Raw genomic sequence first — 19272 nt, 5'->3', positions numbered from 1 at the left:
GCTTGTCTTTCAGATTTGGCGGAAGTGCACCCCAGAAAAACATTTCAAATTCTGTCATGGTTGCCATTTTGTCATCTGTTTTCTCCTGCTTCCACTTACCTCTTTTGCTACACTATGCCAGTACTGGTGACTTTTACACACATCCATCCGCTCCCTGTGAAAGAATCTGCACTTTTCTGGAACCAAGAGAACATCACTGACAAATTCGCCCACTGGAAAAGAAAACAAGAATTGTACAATATGATTTTGCAGTTGACCCACATGTCAAAAGCTTTATTTTCTGCGTCAGGACATTTTTATAATTTTGCACCTCAGAGAACTAGTACTTGTTCCTGTGCTCATACAACCAATAAACATACCAAAACCGTTTGTTGAAATGTTTCTATGTTTTGGGCTATTCAGCTCTAAATATTCTATTTTTGATCTGGGGCCTCAACATTTTAAGTTAACTTTTGAAAGAAGGCAAGAAATATACTATCTAAACATGTTTTCAAGGTGACCAATGTCTGAAATAATTTCCCCTAAAAACAAAGATGACTATACTTACCCAAGAGAAAAAAAATAATCCCATGCCCAAAGCTTTGTTAGGACCAGCCAAAATGCCACAAGTATGTGTGCAAAGCTTATACACTTTTAAGTGACATTTTGGTTGCCCCACTGTGATTTTTTCAAAAATAAACCTTTCCTAGAATACAGAACATCATAAGAAAGTTTAGCAATTCATCTGAAGGAGCTTATGACCAAATATCTCATTTTGTAACAAAATAGTAATAAATGATGCCTAGTATGCCTCTAATTTTACAGTTTCCCTAGTCTACATTTCTGTAGTACAGTGATACATTTTACAGGTACAGATAGAATGAGAACAGGAAGTGTTTTGACAGAAAGAAAACTATACCTTTACAGGGAGAATCACCTGCTTACAATAGTCTTATACTTCTGAAAGTATTTTAAAAGTCTATTCCTTATGCATATTAGAGATGGGTGATCCTGTAAATTATAGGGCTCTTTCTCATTTTTCCCAGTCTTCAGTTCAGTCCTCAGTTCCATTTCTGCTACAGCTGGCATTTTTTCAAATTCCATGTGAAAATTCAAATATATTTGGTGCATATTCCTCCCAAAGTAGGTTTCCTCTAAAGTAAATATTCTGTACATTTTTCACTAATATATACACTGCTGTGGACATGTTTCCCTGAATGCATTTCATTCACTGGAGGTTTGTATAACAAAAACTTGATACATACAATTATCAAAGTATAGCAATTTTTCAGTTTATATACTGGTTAAGGCTATAATGCTTATTTATTCTGTAGAGAATTTCAGACCACCTCTCAATTTGAGTTCACTCTACTAAAGCTGGATCTCAAGTTCTCTTGTGTTGTCAAACTAAGTTAAACCAGAAACATTTGCATTATTTATGAAATGGCAGGAAAACTCTTTCCATATAGCCATATAAAGAGGGAAACTGGTTTTTTTTTTATGGTGTGCTCCCCTAGAAAGCCATTGTGTGTGTGTGTGTGTGTGTGTGTGTGTGCATGTGTGTGTGTGTGTGTGTGTGTGTGCGCGCGCGTGTGAGTCAGTATGGACCTAGTTCCCATGCCTCCAGTCCTGCTTTGAACTGCAAAAAATACTTCTTCCTCTCAGGTGCCATCTTCTTCCACTTGACAAAGAGAGAGTCCACACTATGAATAATGCACGGCATTTTACTTATTTTCACCTTTTAAGCATGTTTTACAACCTGGGCCATAACTTAAATCTTTAACATGCTAAAAAATTAAACACATGCACACATTTGAGTGGAAAAATGTGGGAGGGGGGAGCTGGTAAAGATTTTGTTGGGGGTTTTTCCTTTAATTTTGGTTTTTGTCACACTTCTTAGAGTCTCAGACAACTCAGAAGCTCCACAGCACAGCATCCCTTAGATCTTTTCTAATCTGCCATCAGCATAAACAAAGCATTAAAATCTTAGACCTCAGAATCACTATGTAGGTGAGCACAGATTTCTTCAGCTAGCTTTTCTTTTGTGTAGTATTACAGCTGATGAGCTTTGTTTCACAGAGCTTCCTGGAGAGGTAAACCTATATAATGGGCTGAGTAATCCACTGTGTAATATATACCATCCATTCTGAAATGAAGAAAAGGAAATGTTCTGGTGTGTTACAGTACTGATGAACAGGATCTGCTGTGTTACATCCTCTGTCACAATGGTGAAGATGCTTAAATCGACCCAGGGCACAAGTCTATACATGTTTAGGCAGAAATAAGTCCTGCAATGATCAGCAAGTCCCAGTAAACTATATTATCTAGTGGATGCTGGGAGTTGTAGGATTTATTTTTGCCTAATTATGCATAAGATTGTCTCCAGGAGGTGTTACTCAAGACTGTGTTTGTAAATCCTACAAAAACAATTGATTGTTACCTTGTCTCAACCTTCATGCAACCACTTTTCAATGTGTTTAAAGAAACCACTAGTGTACAACACAAGCTTCTAAAGAGTAAGTAATTCCTTCTGAATACTCCAGTCACAGGCATGGATACTGTGCGGACTTTAAGAATTTGAGCAAGGCAAGATTTAGACTGTCTATGCCTGAGAAGCTCCAAATAGAGATAAGTAAGGGTTGCACTGTAAACAAGTGATCATCATTTACCTTGGCAGAGATACTCTAAGCGTCTAGTGTAAGCTTTAGATGTTAAGCTTTCAACAGCAGCCAGCTACAACTATCATGAATCGAAACTGGAGACACCTTGCCAATATTAGAACTAAAAATATCTGTATGAGGTTCACAATTCCAAATCAAGATTAGCCCTTAGCTGTTCCCCAGAAAAGGACTCATAACACACTGATATAAAAACAGCTAATTCCAGATAAAAAAAGGTTCTTTTACCACACAGACGGCACCTTTCTCAGATTGCTGTGAACAATCAATACAGTGCACCACAATGCATCAAAGTTTCTGGTTCATCTCATGACGAAGAGTCAGCTACACAAAAATCCAGTTAAATCAATGACAGACATCGATGTCAATCCTAGTGGATTAATTTGTCAGTGAAGCCAACCAAAATAAAACCAGGGAAAGTATTCTACATATTTGCTAGATAGATATTTGCAAATTATAGGTCAATATGCATCACCAATGCTGGCATGAAGATCGGATATGCAAACGTTGGAGCGGAGAGCGGCACTAACAAACAGGAATAACAAAAGCTGTAACAGAAGCGAGGTATATGATCTGCAGCACCTACCAAGACATTTGAAAGGTACAACAATGTGAGTGTGGCCCTTGCACTGCTTCTTGCCTTCTTTACACCAGTTTTCGATGCTGACTTCTTGGTTAGCTTCCACCACATTTGTAATCCGAAGCTCTGGATAGATCTATTTTTAAAAATAAGACATGTATTAAATACACAAAGAATAGATAATAGTTTTGTCAAGAAAAAGGACCTTTAAAAAGAATTCGGTGAAGGACACAGAATGTGAAAAAAACCTCTTATCTAGTCAGAAGCTAAACAAACAATGGGGCAGTTCACAAATAACTCTAAAGCAGCATGGTATGAACAGTATGAACAAGCCTGATTGCTAATATGCTTCCCCCTCCCCCTCTAAACATTTTTACTTGAATTATTTCCGCTTTCGCAAACACAAAACTTACTGTCACATCCACACAGGTGAGCAACAGTTTCTGTGAATTATCAAACCAGGTTTTAATTCAGATGAGGTTTTACATGCAAAACAGTCCACTGGGTTGCGTTATCCCATAGGGATTGATATTTAAAAAGTAAAATCAAATATGATCTCCAACCTGAGAGCTTCCTACACAAAAGAGGCAATTTCTGAGACTGAAAGTGATTGATACGAGGCATTAGAATCATAGAACACTAGGAAGGCCAACCCCCCCCCCCACCCACTTAGTGCAGAACTAAGTTAAGCCATCCCTCTCAGATGGCTGTCCAATCAGGACTTGAAAGTTAGCAGAAAAATAAGTATTTGTACACTGACAGGCAAAGAAAAAGGAAGGGGGAAAACCCTCCCAGATTCACAATGGCCAGCATTGTGATGTTTCTACCTTTACCTTGAAGTTAAAAAAAAAAAAAAACCAGAACTGCAAATGGGATGCTATTTGTCACTTTCCTGTGTACTTGAGACTATTGCGAATTGTGCCAGGAAACGAGGCACATGGCAATGTAGATCTCAACAAATGTGTCACTGAAAATACACGCATTCCAAGTGTTCCAGAATAGCAAAACATAAAGATGCTGAAACTTTTCTGCTTTACTAACATTGAGCAATCAGAGGTACCATGGTTCCCGTGCTTTTAGGCTTTCATAACTAAGCCCAAAATAATTGTTCTTGACTTGAAGTTGATGACTCATGACAAGCTAAAACTTATCAGCATTTAAATGATGGTTGAAACTAGCGACAGAGTCTGAAGCTTACTTCCTGGCAGTACTGCAGAATTTCTTCTTTCCTTCCAAAGCAGCTTTTGGTCCCAGAAGGATCAGGCTCCCATTTTCCAGTCTGGATATTCACATGCATGTTCAGCTTTCCACAGAACATGGCAATCTGAGGTTCAGCCACAGCGAATCCTGTGCCAGCATTGGCAGCAAGTGCCTATGAGAAAAGAAACCTTGTTTTACATACAAGGAACTGCATGGAAATCCCACAGAATTTAGAAAATCCCGCAGAATTAGAACTGTAAAAGCATCTGTTACCAGGGGAGGGGGAGCTTTGCACTCCATTTAAAAAAACACCCCTCTTACATCATATACACACACACTCTTCCAGTCATTAAAGTCTTCCTCCCAACATGATACAGCATTAAAAATCAATGCAAACTTGTCATTGGTACTTATGAGCTACAGCTAGATTCTGATTTGAGTATTGACTTCCAGATCCCTACATGGAATACCTCAGCTGTTGGCTCAAAATGCACTCTAACCATCTGCATTAAAATCAAGCTAGAAGGCCATCCACAGGACCGAGTTTCCCAGACATCATTCTGCTACCCAATACACTGCACAATACTGGTAATTATTTACTCCAGCATTAAACTGTCCAGTCTACCTTTAAAGCATTGCTGCAATTCTAAATTAGATTTAAAGGCAAAGAACCTTTTTCCTATTGAGGGCTTATTAACTGCTCTGCCCTAGGAAAGTCATAGGCAGCAGCTACCAGATGAAATGACAGGTTTACATCCTGTCCACCAAGAACACTAGCGGCCTAGTTCTTCAGGCTATTCCAATCTTTTTGACCTAGAGTGCCCACTTGGTATAAGGTTGCCTGTTATCTCCAGCAATCTAAAAGAAACAAATGTTTCAAACACATACCCTCAATGAGAAGGTAAAAATGAATGAGTACATTTGAGTATACAGACAAGACAGTTTAAAACCAAACAATGTTAGTTCATCATCAGTGCCAGAAGGGATAAAACTGCAGAACTACTCCACAGGCCTGCTGCTCGGGATAACATCAACATGAGGGTTGCAGCTTTAGGTGATGAAATTATCTTCATTATGAGTGTTATCTATTTTCAATCTCCGCTGCAATTTTAAGCTTCCTCTAAGACTAATCTGAAGAGCAGCTGAAGAGAAAATGAACAGGGTTTAGCAAGGGGAACTATTTCATCTCCCAGACCCAGCACAGTGGTTTATAACTACTGCACAGGAAATATTGTAATTGACTCAAATATGTTCTTGTTCTAAAATGATACTATAGCATTCGGATGGTGCATTAGCAAACCTAGTATAACTGGAGAACATGCATCTAGCCATAGTTACACCGTATTGTTTGCACATTCCAAAAGTCAAGGTAATGACAAATAACTTCACATCCAAGAAAGTCACACCTTACTGAGTAAAGGCTTAGCTGGTACAGGCAAAGCCACAGCTTGGCATTCAGGCTGATCACCAAAAAACACAGAAGTTTGCACACTTTCAATGAACCAGGCAGTGATAAGACACCAGCTCAGCCAGTGACCCACTAAAGGATTTCTGTTTTGCTGCATCTTTCTCTGAGGCCCACTCCTCCCAGACTGCCCAAGACCTTTCCCAAACTAGGAAAAAATCCTCAAGGCCAGGACTCTCAAACATAATGTTCCAAGGAAATAAGCACAAATTGCCTTTAGGGGAGAAGGACAAGCACCAAAAACCTGAAAGGTACACACAGCAGTTATTTAACTTCTTTGTGACAAGATGCTTCTTCAGGCGCAACCTGACCAGTGTATTCCAAGGGATTTCTTAAATGGTTTCACACAATGATAAACAACTTGGCTTTACCTTGATGACCAGCCTATTATAACTGGACAGAAACATGCCCTATTCTCTATGCCCATCATTAAGGCACTTAAGCACAACTCACAGCAAAAGCCAACAGAATCTGATCCTGCTGGTGTTCTTGCTAGCAAGCCAGAGAATCTGTGACAGACCCTTTGTCCTCCCCACTTGCCCCAGTTGTGCATCTTTTCATTTGTGTTAAGCAGTACCAAGGGACAATTTCAACACTTTAACTCCAATGATTTTGGCTCCAAGGCAGTTTTTCATTAACTGGGAGCAGAAGATGTTGTCTCCTTCCTTTGATTCAAGGGCTGTGCTCATACGATACAACCCACCCAGAGGATGCAGTGCAGGCTGTAAGCACTACTGTTGGGTTTTTCTCTATTCTTTCTCCCTCAATCATCTCCCAAGGGGCTCCATGGCAAGACCTGCTCTTTTCCCTTTCCCTGCTCAGGCTGCAGCCCCTTTTGTGGTTACCACAGCTTCTCCCTTTTTTCCAAATCCGTTTTTTTGACCCTGGTATATGCAGCCATGAAATATGCATATCTCCCTGTTAAAAGCCCCACTTTAACTAGAAGCCATAAAAGAGATGGCTCACACTTTTCCACTGCCTTCATTTCCTAATGTCTTGCACAGGAATGGAAGAGGAGGACAGCACTGAGAACAGTCAGGCCCAAACAAACAATCTAGAGGATCTAACTGGAACGGCAATGATAAACACCCCCCACCACCACCTTTTTGTAGCAAAGACCACCCCACCCCACCCAGCTTTTCTTCAAGGTATGACGGCTGTCAAATGAGAAGCAAGGCTTGCTTTATCAATATCCATGGATGGTGCCTCCTGTACTTTGACAGGAGACACCTTCTGGAGCAATCATGGCTGCACATCTAGGATACTCAGAGCTGTGCAATTCTGACTATGGACTGTCCAAATAAATAAATAACAAGAATACAGCAGAAATCTCAACGTTTTTGCCACTCTTGTTGAGTGGCTCCCTATTTCCCTGCAGCTATGGTAAGATTAGTTGTCCAGGTTTGGATGAAGTGACAACCCTTCATGGGGTCAAGAACCACCAAAATAAGACACAGGTTGTCAGAATGACTTTTTGCCCAGGAAAAAGTCATCCCAGGTTCAGATGACACTCCAACCCACCATCATTAGTGACCCATGATGGGTTGCCTTGTTATGTGAACCAGTCTTTTTCATGTGTCCCATTTTTGATGTCTGAAACATCTACTGTTGTGCACTCTCTGTGGTCCAGTCTCTAGTTTACAGAATCCAGATACTATTAAAAGAATAAATGGATTCTAACCCATATATGGAAATGTAAAATAAAGATCCCTTTGGTTCCTTTGTGTAGTTTCTCTACTGAATGGAACCAATGTACAGCTAAAAACCATGCACTTAAAACATAACAGGCTGCATTTTTTTTCTCGTATGGCTTGGAAGCTTGAGCAAGCCTTTCTATCCCACATTTCTATATTCACATGCAGACTCTGAACAACATGGAAGTATTCAAATATCAAGGAAAGACAAGCACAGATGCATCTTGCTTGAACGCCATGCTAGCTCTGAAATTAAACATTTCAGAAAGAGAGGGTGCCAGCAGCAACAGGAGAAAGGGCGTGCCTGGAATGTTAACCTTAGTGTTCACATGTGGTATTGTGCAAAAATAGTCCTGGTCTTTGGATTATAACATGCAAAGGATTTTAAGGTCTGTTCTAAAGAGCCAACACGACAGCTTTGTTCCTTTGAAAGTACTAAAATGTAGAGCGAAACTGAGCAGAGGAAGTTGCAAGGTCAGTAGTGCTTACTGGAAATTCTTCCAAAATATATTCCGAAGTAACTTAAACCTTGTTCAAACATGTATCTTTGAACAGAGATGACAGTGTTTAAACATTAATGCTGAAGTGTTTATTTTTGTCATCTTTTCAACTGATCATTGCAGATACAAGGGAAATGTACCATTTCACTTCAGATTGTTCAAATAGTTTGCAGATCACTGGAGACAAGTTGCCATAGTGACATTTTAGTGAATAAGTGAAGTGAATAAGCCAACAGGCAATCGCCTTCAATGCAGTTTAGCTGCTCAGAAAAAGATCAGGTAGATCCATGAACCACAGAAAAGAAACACGAAATTAAGTGCTGGAGGTGCTTGCTGTTGTTATGTGCCGTCAAGTTGTCTCCAACTTATGGCAATGGTATGAATGAACGCACTCCAAACTGTTCTGTCCTTGACAGCCCTGCTCAGGTCTTGCGAACTCGAGCTGTAGCTCGAGTTGGTCTTCCTTTTCATCTTCTGCCCAACTTTATTGTCTTCTCTAGTGAGTCTTGCCTTCTTATGTAATATCCCCAAAATATGACAACTTAAGTTGTGTCATTTTAGCTTGACACTAACTTGATTTGAGCTAGAACCCCCTTGTTTATCTTTCCGTTAATCTAGCATATTTGGAAAGCTTCTCCCCAGCACCATGTTTCGATGTATGAATTTCCAGCTTTCACATTCATACATAGTGACTGGGAAAGCAACAGTATCGATCATCTTGGCCTTGGTTTGCAGTGAAACTTCATTTATACTTAATGATCTTTTCTAGTTCCTTCACTGTTACCCTTCCTAGTTTCAGCCTTCTAATTTCTTGGCCGCAGTCTCTGAGCTGATGACTGAGCCAAGCGTATGTAAAATGGGAAAATTCCATTTTTTCACGGTTGACGTTAAAATTGCATAATTCTTCTGTAACCACGATGTTTGATTTCTTGATGCTCAGCTGCAGTTCTGCTTTTGCGGTGTGTTCTTTCACTTTCATCTGGAGTTATTTCAATTCATTGCTGCTTTCTCTCAGTAATGTGGCATTATCTGCATATCATAAATTATTCACGCTTCTATCAATCTCAGAAGGATCAGATTCTAATCCAGCTTCCCTTATGATATACTCTGCATATAGATCGGACACTTAGTGAGGTAAAATGTACTCTTGTCTGATGCCTTTGCCTATGGGGAACCTTTCTTTTCCTCCATATTCTGTTCTGACAGTGACTTCTTGACCACATGCAGGTTATGCATAGGGATAATCAGGTGCTGAGGCCCACACATCTCTTTCAGGACCATCTACAGCTTCCCTACACTCAAAGGCTTTGCTGAAGTCCATAGAGCAAATTCTGCAGGAACATGGTTTAGGGTAGACAATAGTAATATGCCCCTGAAATCACTACGCACTATTTCTATGAGAAACACAGTTTAAAGAGAACTTCAGTTCAGTTCATTCACTCATGAGACAACAAAGGGGATTATCAAAGCAAATACCTGGTAACATCCTGCCACTGTAGCATAAGCACAGTAACAAACAAATTTAACCAAAAAATGGCATCTGTAACAAAGTTTAAGGTATTTGCTACAGAAAGTTGCAGCTTGGCCAAACATTTCAAATCCATAGTTAAACAATATCTATCCCTGTGGGTGAGAGGGCAGGAATGTAGGCTCTTTGCAATTATGGCAGCATATTTATCCACATTATCTAGGAAGCAATCCTATAAAAGGCTCTCTGGGCAACCCATTGAATAAACAAACAGAACATTAAAAGCACCAAACAACATTAAAAGAGAGTAAAGAACAAAAATAGCTAAACCATTAAAAAGGATATGATTTAAAGAACTAGAAAGTCTTTGCTTGACATGAGAAATATGGTCCATGGACCTGCCTGGAGAGGGCATCACATTCCCCCTCAGGTCTTCCTCCACCGAAAAGGGCCTTGGTACTGATACACCAGTATAACTCACTTGCAGGCCACTTCTCCAGGGGGCCTCGGGGTCTGAGCAGGAAGATGTGGGACGTGGCAATCTTTCAATTACCAGGGGCCTAAACCATGTAGGGCCTTGAATGTTAAAATCAGCATTTTTTGATTGGATTCCGAGGCCACCAATGTGACACAAGGAGACTGTGGTAGCATATAAATCTGAGTGTTAAACAAGTAAGTCCATAAGGCATGCACAAAGGACTGTAGTGAAGAAATTAGGAAGCTAACAGGACATGGATCACTGAATTGAAAGTCTCTGTCCAAGTATGATAACAGATAGCATGCATGCATAAAGTAGTAAAAAATACTCCATGTTACAGAGACCACCTGTGCCTCTAGTGACAATTATGGATCAATGAGTATTCCCCCCACCCCAATCTGACCCTTTATAAAGAAGCTAACTCCTTTCAGAACAGGCTCAACACCACTCTCCGTGGCAAATGAATTACCAATAAATAGCATTTCCATATGTTCTGGATCATGTCTCGATTTACTGGTCATCATCCAGTCAATAGCTCTGCCAAACCAATAGCACCAAACATTAACTCTCACACCCTGTGTTAGATGAAAAGGAAATATGGAGCTAGATGGAATCCATCTTGGATAACTTCTCCCAAATGCTTCATGTAGATGTTGTAAAACCAACAGGGTAAAACAACACAACTGTCCCACCTCAACCTCTGCATGCTTGACAGAGGAATACTATCTGTATCTCTCTGTGCCTTCCTGGGCAATATTGACCAGCAGCAACTGAGGAAGAAACGCAGCCAGGCAGCATTACTAGAATGTGGTGACAGTAAAACAATCATAACTAAATTAAGATATTGCCTGATAAAGAGATCTGAAGATCATGAAAGCTTGCCCGTGATTTTGCGCACATTTTATTTTATACTGTTTACATTCCGCCTTTGATTTTAAAAATTCCAGGGCAATTGCCACTATTAAAACAATACAAGGATAAAAAATAAACCAATTAGCAACAACACATCTAACCTGGGAAAACAATGCATCTTCGTCTGATACTGAAACGATAGTAAAGCTGGAACCAGCAAAGTCCTTGTAGTATTCCTAAGTCAGGGCATCACTAGAGTGAAAACTGCATCATGTGTAACCATTCAGCATATTTCACTCAGTAGAGGGTAGAGATAGGTCTCCCACAAAGATTTAAGAGTGAAAGTAAGTTGATACAAAGAAAAATGTTGCTTCAGACACTGGCATGAAGTCTTTCGAGCTGTGCAAGCTGACTCAAATCTGGAGACAATGCAGTCTGGAGACAAACGGCTAATCAGTATCATTCCTCTGGATCTCTGTTACATAATTCCTGACAAGTATCAGTATCACTGGGATAACTTTTTGGGGATTTCTTTAACTTCCAAATTGTCTTCAGGGACAGCCTCCGCCCCCCAAAATGCATTATCATGATCCAAACTTGAGGCTACCAAGAACATGTGAAAGGACGCACACTGCCTAAGCTCTCTGTCCAAGAAGGGCAACAGCTGGTTTCCTAGTCAAAGACGGGCACGGTGCACCATTGAGTCCACCTGGGCCTTCCGTGACACAGCTAGATCAAGGAGTACTTCCAGAAGAGGCCATCCACCCAACTTCTGAATCCAAGAATTGGCTGGTCCTCAAAGAAAGAAGTGCCTGACTCTGGATTTTGGAATTTCTCAGAAAATATAACTTTCATTCACAATGTGTGAAAGTAAGCCCAGTATCACCCACACTGAAACTTGATCCACTCACTCTAAAGTTTCAGTCTATTTGCATTTAGACAACCAGAAACACTCAAAGAGGGGGGCAGTCATCATGAGGGGGAATGGGGGAAGGGACATTTACTAGGTTGGAAACAGCAACAAATACAGGACCCTTTAGTCATAAATCACTTCAGCTGCATCAGCCAAGAATTTGGACCAATCCAGAAATTTGGACTGATTTGTGATGCATCTTCATTCGAAATGCAGAAAATAGAAACCATCACCTATTGCGTTCAAATTATCTTTCAAGTACCTTCTTCGATGAAACTATACTGGAGATAAATGAACAAGGACAATTAGAGCTAGACTTCATAGTATGAGGTACACTTGAAGCAGCAAGTTTTAATATGCATCCTAGCCAGAGTAAGGCATAAATTCCTGTTGTAGCCCAGTATGGCTACATATGGGGACTAGAACCCTGTGGAGACTGAATAAACTCTCAGTAATGTTTCAGATTTCAACTTTTACCAGTGTTGTTCTGTAAGGTTGTATTGCAAGCTTTTAGCTGTTTTGAATTGCCCAGAAAGCTTTGGCAACCGGGCAGTATAGAAGTGTAGTAAATAAATAAAAATTGATTCATGGCTCTGGTTGCTGGTGAAGTACTTCCAGAAGTACATGTCTTAGCAAGAGACTAAGGAGAGATGAGTAGCAGTCATAGGAAAATATTTTGTATTGATGTGGAAAGAATGCTGCATTCTTGTTTCAGATTTTGTTTCAAGCTTTGTTTTTTTCTTAGCCACTCTTCCTGCCTTTCCATTCAGCAGTTAGGTAGCTTGAACTCAGGAAAGACTAACTGCTGCCTGACAGAGCAAGCAGTAGATCTGCAAATGAGCAGCTTGTCCAGACTCTATTGCTTTATTTTTTAAAATTGCCGATAATTACAATAATGCACATGGGCAGGGGTCCAGGAGAGGAAGAATTATTGTCTGTAGTCAGATCTGGCGAACACTGATAATACTACCCAGTATTTTTTTCTAAATTTAAATGTCACAACCCAGCAGAGTTATCTTTAGTATGCTGAAACTCCTTCCTCCGTTATTTTTGTTGTAAAGCCTATGGCACAGATCCACATGAGGCGCAGATGCGTGGCTAACATCAAGGCTCACGGCAGCTTTGCTGCCGCCACCTAACCTAAATATTAGAAGGCATTAAGATCTGCCACATGAAAATAATTGGTTCTAAGGTTAAAGCCTTGGGTGGCAGTACTGAGTTGGTTATTCCCCCAAGTTTTAATCTATTCTGTTTTGTAGTTGTGAACAAAGAAAGATCTTAGAAGAACTCACAAGCCTTTTGGGATTTTACATTTGAGAATCTGATGTCATAAGCTATACCTGTATTTTTCTCTCATCAATGAATTTGTTACATTAGTCAATGTGAAAATCTAACTGTGTTTGTAACTATAACTGTTATAATATAAGCTGCTACAAATAGATAGCTCTATTAATATTATGTTTCGGTTCCTGTTAGCATTGACATTTTACATAATGTATAATACTTGCATTTCATTGGCCTTTTTGCTAAACAGTTTACAATTTTTATCTCGACCACATATTTATTTTTATATAAACTTGTATGTGCATGTAAGCACCCACTAAGATTAACCATCTACCTACAAATGAGTTGTGGTATACTCCATAAAGGCTTATTTCACAATAAACTATTAAGATGGGAGGGTGCTGGCTTTTTTTGCATATTTAAGGTATTATTTAAATGTCTGCAATGAAGGTTTTGTTTGGGTTCCTCACCACTTTGGAATGCAACTGTACTAGATCACACACAAGACTTAAATACCAGTCATGCCAATCAAATAAATTAACTATTGTCTTACACTATGGCATCTCAAATAACATATAAGCAATTTACTGATAATTCTCTACAAGTCTGCATTCTGCAATTGAAACGTTATCCCTTTTCTGCCTTGCATTTCAATGTCCCCTTTAAAAAAAAATCTTAAGGCATATGTGCATTTGATAAACAGACCAGTTTTACTAGTAGAATTAACTTAAGCATGAAGTCCAAGGACTTAAGGTCATGAATCACACCGGATTAGTACCCACCCACCCCCATTCCACTAACCTGTGCAATTAGTCTCTGTCAAAGTATGACAAATTACTGCTTTCCCACAGGAATTATGGTCATTAATTCATGAAGGAAGCTACAGTGGATTCCTTAGTTCTAGACGCTTGTTTAAAAGGGCCTCCACATGCACATGCATGCACAGAAACACACATGCTATAAAACAGTCAACAATCACTCAAACCAAGTTTCCAACAATACTTTTATAAGTATTCATTAACTCCTTTATGAAAGGTGAACAGAAGTACCAATCTGTAGACTTCTCCGTTTTCCATGCTTCTTAGGCAATTTGTGGGCAATTTTCCCAATTGTGAGCAAACTGTTTCATAAGTTGAACCTATTTTAATTATCTTTCTTACACTGCAGTTTTTAAGAAGTAGAATCATTCAGCAGAAAGGTTGCATGGTTTGGTATTCTGTGTGGATGCCAAAAGCCAATTTGCAACAGATACTGCAAGCACTGTCCATCCACCCATGAGGTAAAGTTCACAAATGTTTTTAAGCAGGGATAAATCTTGGGATTTTCATGTCTTGACTGGGTTTGCACAACACACTAAACCGTCAGAGGTTTGAAAAGCCAGTGTGCTGTCTGAAGCTACCCCAACAAGAAAGCTTGCTTCTCTGGCCAAGGGGCTCTGCTGCTTCAGTACCCAAGCACTGAAATGAGGTGCTGTCAATAAGCTGAGGACATCCAGCTCTATCTCGCCATGTCGTCTGAGTCATGAGATGCCAAATGCTAGAATGGATATGGCAACACACTAGATGTCGGTGAAATGCATTCGAATCCTTATGAAGATGGAAGCCATCTGGGTAGGTAGATCTCATGTCTGGAATTGAATATACAGCCTGTTCTAGACATAGCATAGTCCCCTTGAAAGAGCAGGTTGTGCTCCCAGATCTAGCTGTATCACTGCAGGGATGTCTTTTACCAATTTCATCTGGTTCTCCAGCTACAACTACTCCTGGACACGTATAGCCTGGACAAAGAAGTGCATATTTTGGTAGCTTCTCAGTTGGACTGCTGTGTTGTGTGTGGGCTGCCCTATAAGTTCATCAGAACATACCTCCTACTATGGTGGCAGGTATGGTCATATGGGATCACGCTTCATAGATCCTGAAGGAACGGCACTGGTAGCTTTTCTTTTATACTCAATTCATGGTGTCTGTGTAATCTATAAAGCCCTAAACAGTGTGGCCCCCTGAAGGAACACTTGTTCCATAACAGCCTGCCTAGGTCCTGAGACCTGCAGGAGGTACTCTTCGAGGAAATGTGTAATAGCTAGAAAAAGAACCTTCTGTGATAGCAGCCAGTCAGTGGAATAGGCTCCCTAAGGATGTATTAATGACATCAACAGTGCTACCATCTAAATGCCAGGTCAAAACCTTTTTGTTTGCCTAGGCAATTTAGACTGATTTTCTTCCCTGCCTTCTGTGTTATGATTATACTTTATTACTTTTTATTATATATTCACTGCTTGCTGTCCTGATAAAATTTGATAAAACATTCTATAAATATTTCAAAAATAAATTTGAAAAAGTTACATCAGGAAGGAAGGAAGGAAGGAAGGAAGGAAGGAAGGAAGGAAGGAAGGATTTCTTCCAAGTTTCTTACCAAGTTTGCTGTTGCAGTGGTAGTGGCACAAAGCTCGGTGGTCTTATTTATATTATATTATTTACAATATTTATATCCCACCGTTTTTGTTCCAAGGAACCCAAGGCAATGTAAATAATTTTCCTTCTCTTCTCAGTCTTATCCTCACAACAACCATCCTGTGAGGTAGGTTGGGCTGAGAGCCCATGACTGGCACAAAGTTACCCAGTTGGCTCCATGACTCAGAACTTGATCATCTATGCCCCGGTCCCACACGATCAACCATTACACCACACTGGTTTTGCAAAGAAACCAGGTACGAGGGACTCCATGCCCTGTTCACAAGCAGAACTGTGCTCCCAAAAGGCTTTTAGGACTGCAAGTACCATGCTTGGGAAGTCAAATCACATTCTCAACAGCAGCCCTGAAGTGTGATTTTGCTTGTAAACAAGGCATACATTCCTTGTGCAGCTTGTTTCTTTGCACAATCCCAAGTTTTGCTGCTTTTACAACAAATCGGAGAATGCAGGAATTTAAGGGGGCCGTGTGTTGCCCATGATTGCAGAAACACTACAATGCCAAGCTTCTAAAAACTTCCCTGGCTAACTAGGTAGTGACTTGGCAAGGCGCACAGTTTTAAAAAGCTAATGCCATAATCCCGTTGCCACAACTAAAAAGGCCCCGTCTCATGTTTGCCCATTTCATTTCTAAAGATGTTAAAACAAATATATGGAAAGCTCTAGCAATTAAAATGGTTGGTGTCATGGGATTCAGGCAGCTTTGTTAGAGCAAAATCAAATCCAAATATTGAAATTGACATTGAAGCATTGAAACTATGATGAAACAAAAGAGGCCCAGCCACTTCTAAACCTAGATCCTATCATTAAACTAATAATTTCAAGACTCTTCAAAGCCATAGAGCCAATACAATATGGGTTAAAACTCAGACAGTGGGGATATATTGTGGCTCACATAAGCAAAATGGCAACAACCTTGAAATTCCAAACCCTCTCAATAGCAGTAAAAGTAATGATGGGCAATTTCAGCTTCCCTCAGGTTGACTTGAGAAATGTCAATTCAGGTCAGAAGTAAAACACATTGAGTTGATTATGCCTTATAGTAATTATAGCTAACAAGATGTAACACCAAGGGCTGATTTAATGCTGAACAGTATTCAGAATGTGGTGCATTCTGATACACGGTGTTGCCTTGCTGGAAACAGTGACCACAACATGGCTGGGAGGAGAGAACAAGGTACAGATTGAAGGAGCATCCTTTAGGCAGCACAGAAATCATCACTGAGGCCATAGCAGAAACTCCATGTATATCACAAGCTAATTACAGACCTGTTTTAGAGGCAAGAACACAGCTAAACCAAAATGCAATAGTAAAAAAAGTAGCAGCAGCTTGATCCAAAACAAGAACTGAAAAAAGCTGAAACAAAAGAAAAGCACAAGTAGGACAGGGAATGAGGAACTACACAGCAACCATACAATCTAGCACAGCAATTATATTCTGAAAGTTGCATGGGGAAAGATATATCATGGTACCCACTATGACCTAAGGCAGCAAGCAGTCTTCACATTTACAGACCCAGATTCTACCTCTTATGCAAAGAAACATCTGGAGATGCAAATGACCTAAACAGATTTAGTCCCAAAGCCTTTTAAAATCTGTATTCTACTTTTTCAAGGCACAAGGTACCTGTAAAAGTTATAGATCCAAGCATATTCTACAGAACAAACTAATAATCAACTTTCTGAATCATTTATCATTTATTTAAAGCTCCAATTGCATATCAGGGTTACCAGTGTATCTTATAACTTAAAATATAGCAGTTACCAAAGAATAGCATTTCCTCAAGGAAACCAGGGAGGGGGAGGCTTTGTTCTGCTGCTTAGATAAACTGCTAAATAGTATTACAAAACTAAGAATTAATTTGTAAGGCTTGGCAAAAAGGATCTGATCTTTGCCAGCTTAAATAGTATTGTTTGACCATGAAAAACCTTTATCACAGCACCTTCAGCAAGCCCTCACTGTAACCATTACAACATAATTGCAAAGTAAATGTGTTATGAGTAATTTGTTTAACTGTTGCACTCTAGATGCAAACCTCTTTGAATTTTAGGTTAGATTATGAAACAGATTAACAACATAAACACAATAAACAGTTGTATCATCACTGCTACTGCATCTTAGTAACAGAAACTACTAGCTTCCACTTCCACAGATCCCTTACATCTGGTTATTCACAAATCATTGAATTAAGAGGCTGATTAATGTAATGCAAAAGTTAGACTAGAAGTCAAGAAAGAGGCAAGAGATGAGAACAGCTTTCTAAGACTACCTCATACTAGCAAGGTATTTACTGTATGACGTCCTCTCAGCCATTGATGTGAAGAGATGTGCACACTTCTGAACTTCTCATCTACCTCCAGATGGAATACAGCACCCAGTGATAGAAAACTTATTATGTGCCAGCAGAATGTGCAAAATTGCTATCAGTCACTATATGCATAACCTTCTAAATTAATAACTAAAATTGCTACAGATTTGCAAGCAGATAGTCCTGTGCATCTTACCCAAAATATGCATCCCCCCCCAAAAAAGCAGCAGAATTCATTGTAGGTCATTTTTTAAGAGGATGTAGCAATATGCAACTAATTTTGATTTCCTTCTATTCTGAGCATGAGCCGATGGGCCAACATGAGACTTTTACCCATCAATTATGAGCTGATCCGGAGGACACATTGATCAGCAGACTGATGAACTCTAGGTCTTGCAGCCCACAGCTAGGAAAACGATGAATAATTTTTAAAGATTTTCCCCCCAAGCCAAAGCACTGTACTAAACTGAACAGATATCCTATTTAAGGCCAGAGTCAGGGGTATGCATGCCAGATATGATTAGCTTAGACATGGGTCACTGAGAAATTCAGATATTTGCATGTGAACAACCTGATAAACCATCTCAAGCAAATCTCAGACCTGAATCACACATGGATTATGCTCAAATGCTGCAGTAGCTCGTTAACGAATGTGCCCAATTAATTTCAGTGCAAAAATTCTTAATGCTTGATGAGAGTTCCCTAAGAAATAACAATTCCACCACCAGTGCTCAAAATGTAACAGACTGATATGGTGATAAGTTAAGATGGTGATAAGTCCAAATGTGAATTTTTTTTTAAATCAAAGGATCAGGCAACAGTTCTGGAAGACAGAGCTGAGCTTTGCAACTGGAAAAGATATCTATTCAGTCAAGATCCTGGTAGCATGTCATTGTTTTCTCACAAACCTAAAGTGCTACCTGCTGCAAGATAAGCAAAACATGCCTACAGGCGTGTTTGGATCAGACAAGTTTAATTAAGCCAATGTGTTATGAGTACATAAAGCACTGAATGCTATCTATATATGCAGAAAGACAGGAAAAGCACCTACTCTTAGTTCAAAGAAAAATCAATATAGTAGTCATGGATATCATAAAGAGAACTAACAAGAGTTATCAGGAAATAGTATGTAATATCTGTCCTGCTGAAGTGGGGGATATAGTAGAACTAAAGTTGGCAGTGTGTCCATTGGCACAATTCCATTTTTAACAGGTTAACAAAATATTGTTTAAAAAAATGAATTGTCCCTCACCTGTTACTAAAGAAGAGTTTTGAAACAAGTTTTAAATTGCTATCTTAAAAAATACACTGTCAAGATCCCCAATTTTTTTTCAGAATTCAAATATTGCCATTAAAATATCATAAATATTGAGAAAGATTAAACTGGATCACAGATGCGATATT

At 39.5% G+C, this 19272-nt stretch overlaps 1 protein-coding gene across 5 annotated transcripts in view; it reads right to left on the bottom strand.

Annotated features, from left to right (window-relative positions):
- APLP2 (amyloid beta precursor like protein 2) overlaps positions 1-19272 on the bottom strand; it is a 49407-nt gene that overhangs the window by 19883 nt on the left and 10252 nt on the right. For all 5 annotated transcript variants that reach the window (XM_044439446.1, XM_044439443.1, XM_044439444.1 and 2 more), the window contains exons 2-4: positions 4436-4609; positions 3244-3373; positions 100-212 (exon numbers count right to left, since the gene is read on the bottom strand). In XM_044439446.1, coding sequence (XP_044295381.1) covers positions 100-212; positions 3244-3373; positions 4436-4609 — 417 coding nt within the window. The remainder of the gene's footprint in view (positions 1-99; positions 213-3243; positions 3374-4435; positions 4610-19272) is intronic.

This window comes from Varanus komodoensis, unplaced genomic scaffold (genome assembly GCF_004798865.1).
Source record: "Varanus komodoensis strain SLA01 unplaced genomic scaffold, ASM479886v1 scaffold35, whole genome shotgun sequence".
Taxonomy (NCBI): Eukaryota; Metazoa; Chordata; class Lepidosauria; order Squamata; family Varanidae; genus Varanus; species Varanus komodoensis.
The sequence above is the reverse complement of the archived record's forward strand: the minus strand, read 5'-3'. Positions and strand labels throughout refer to the sequence as shown.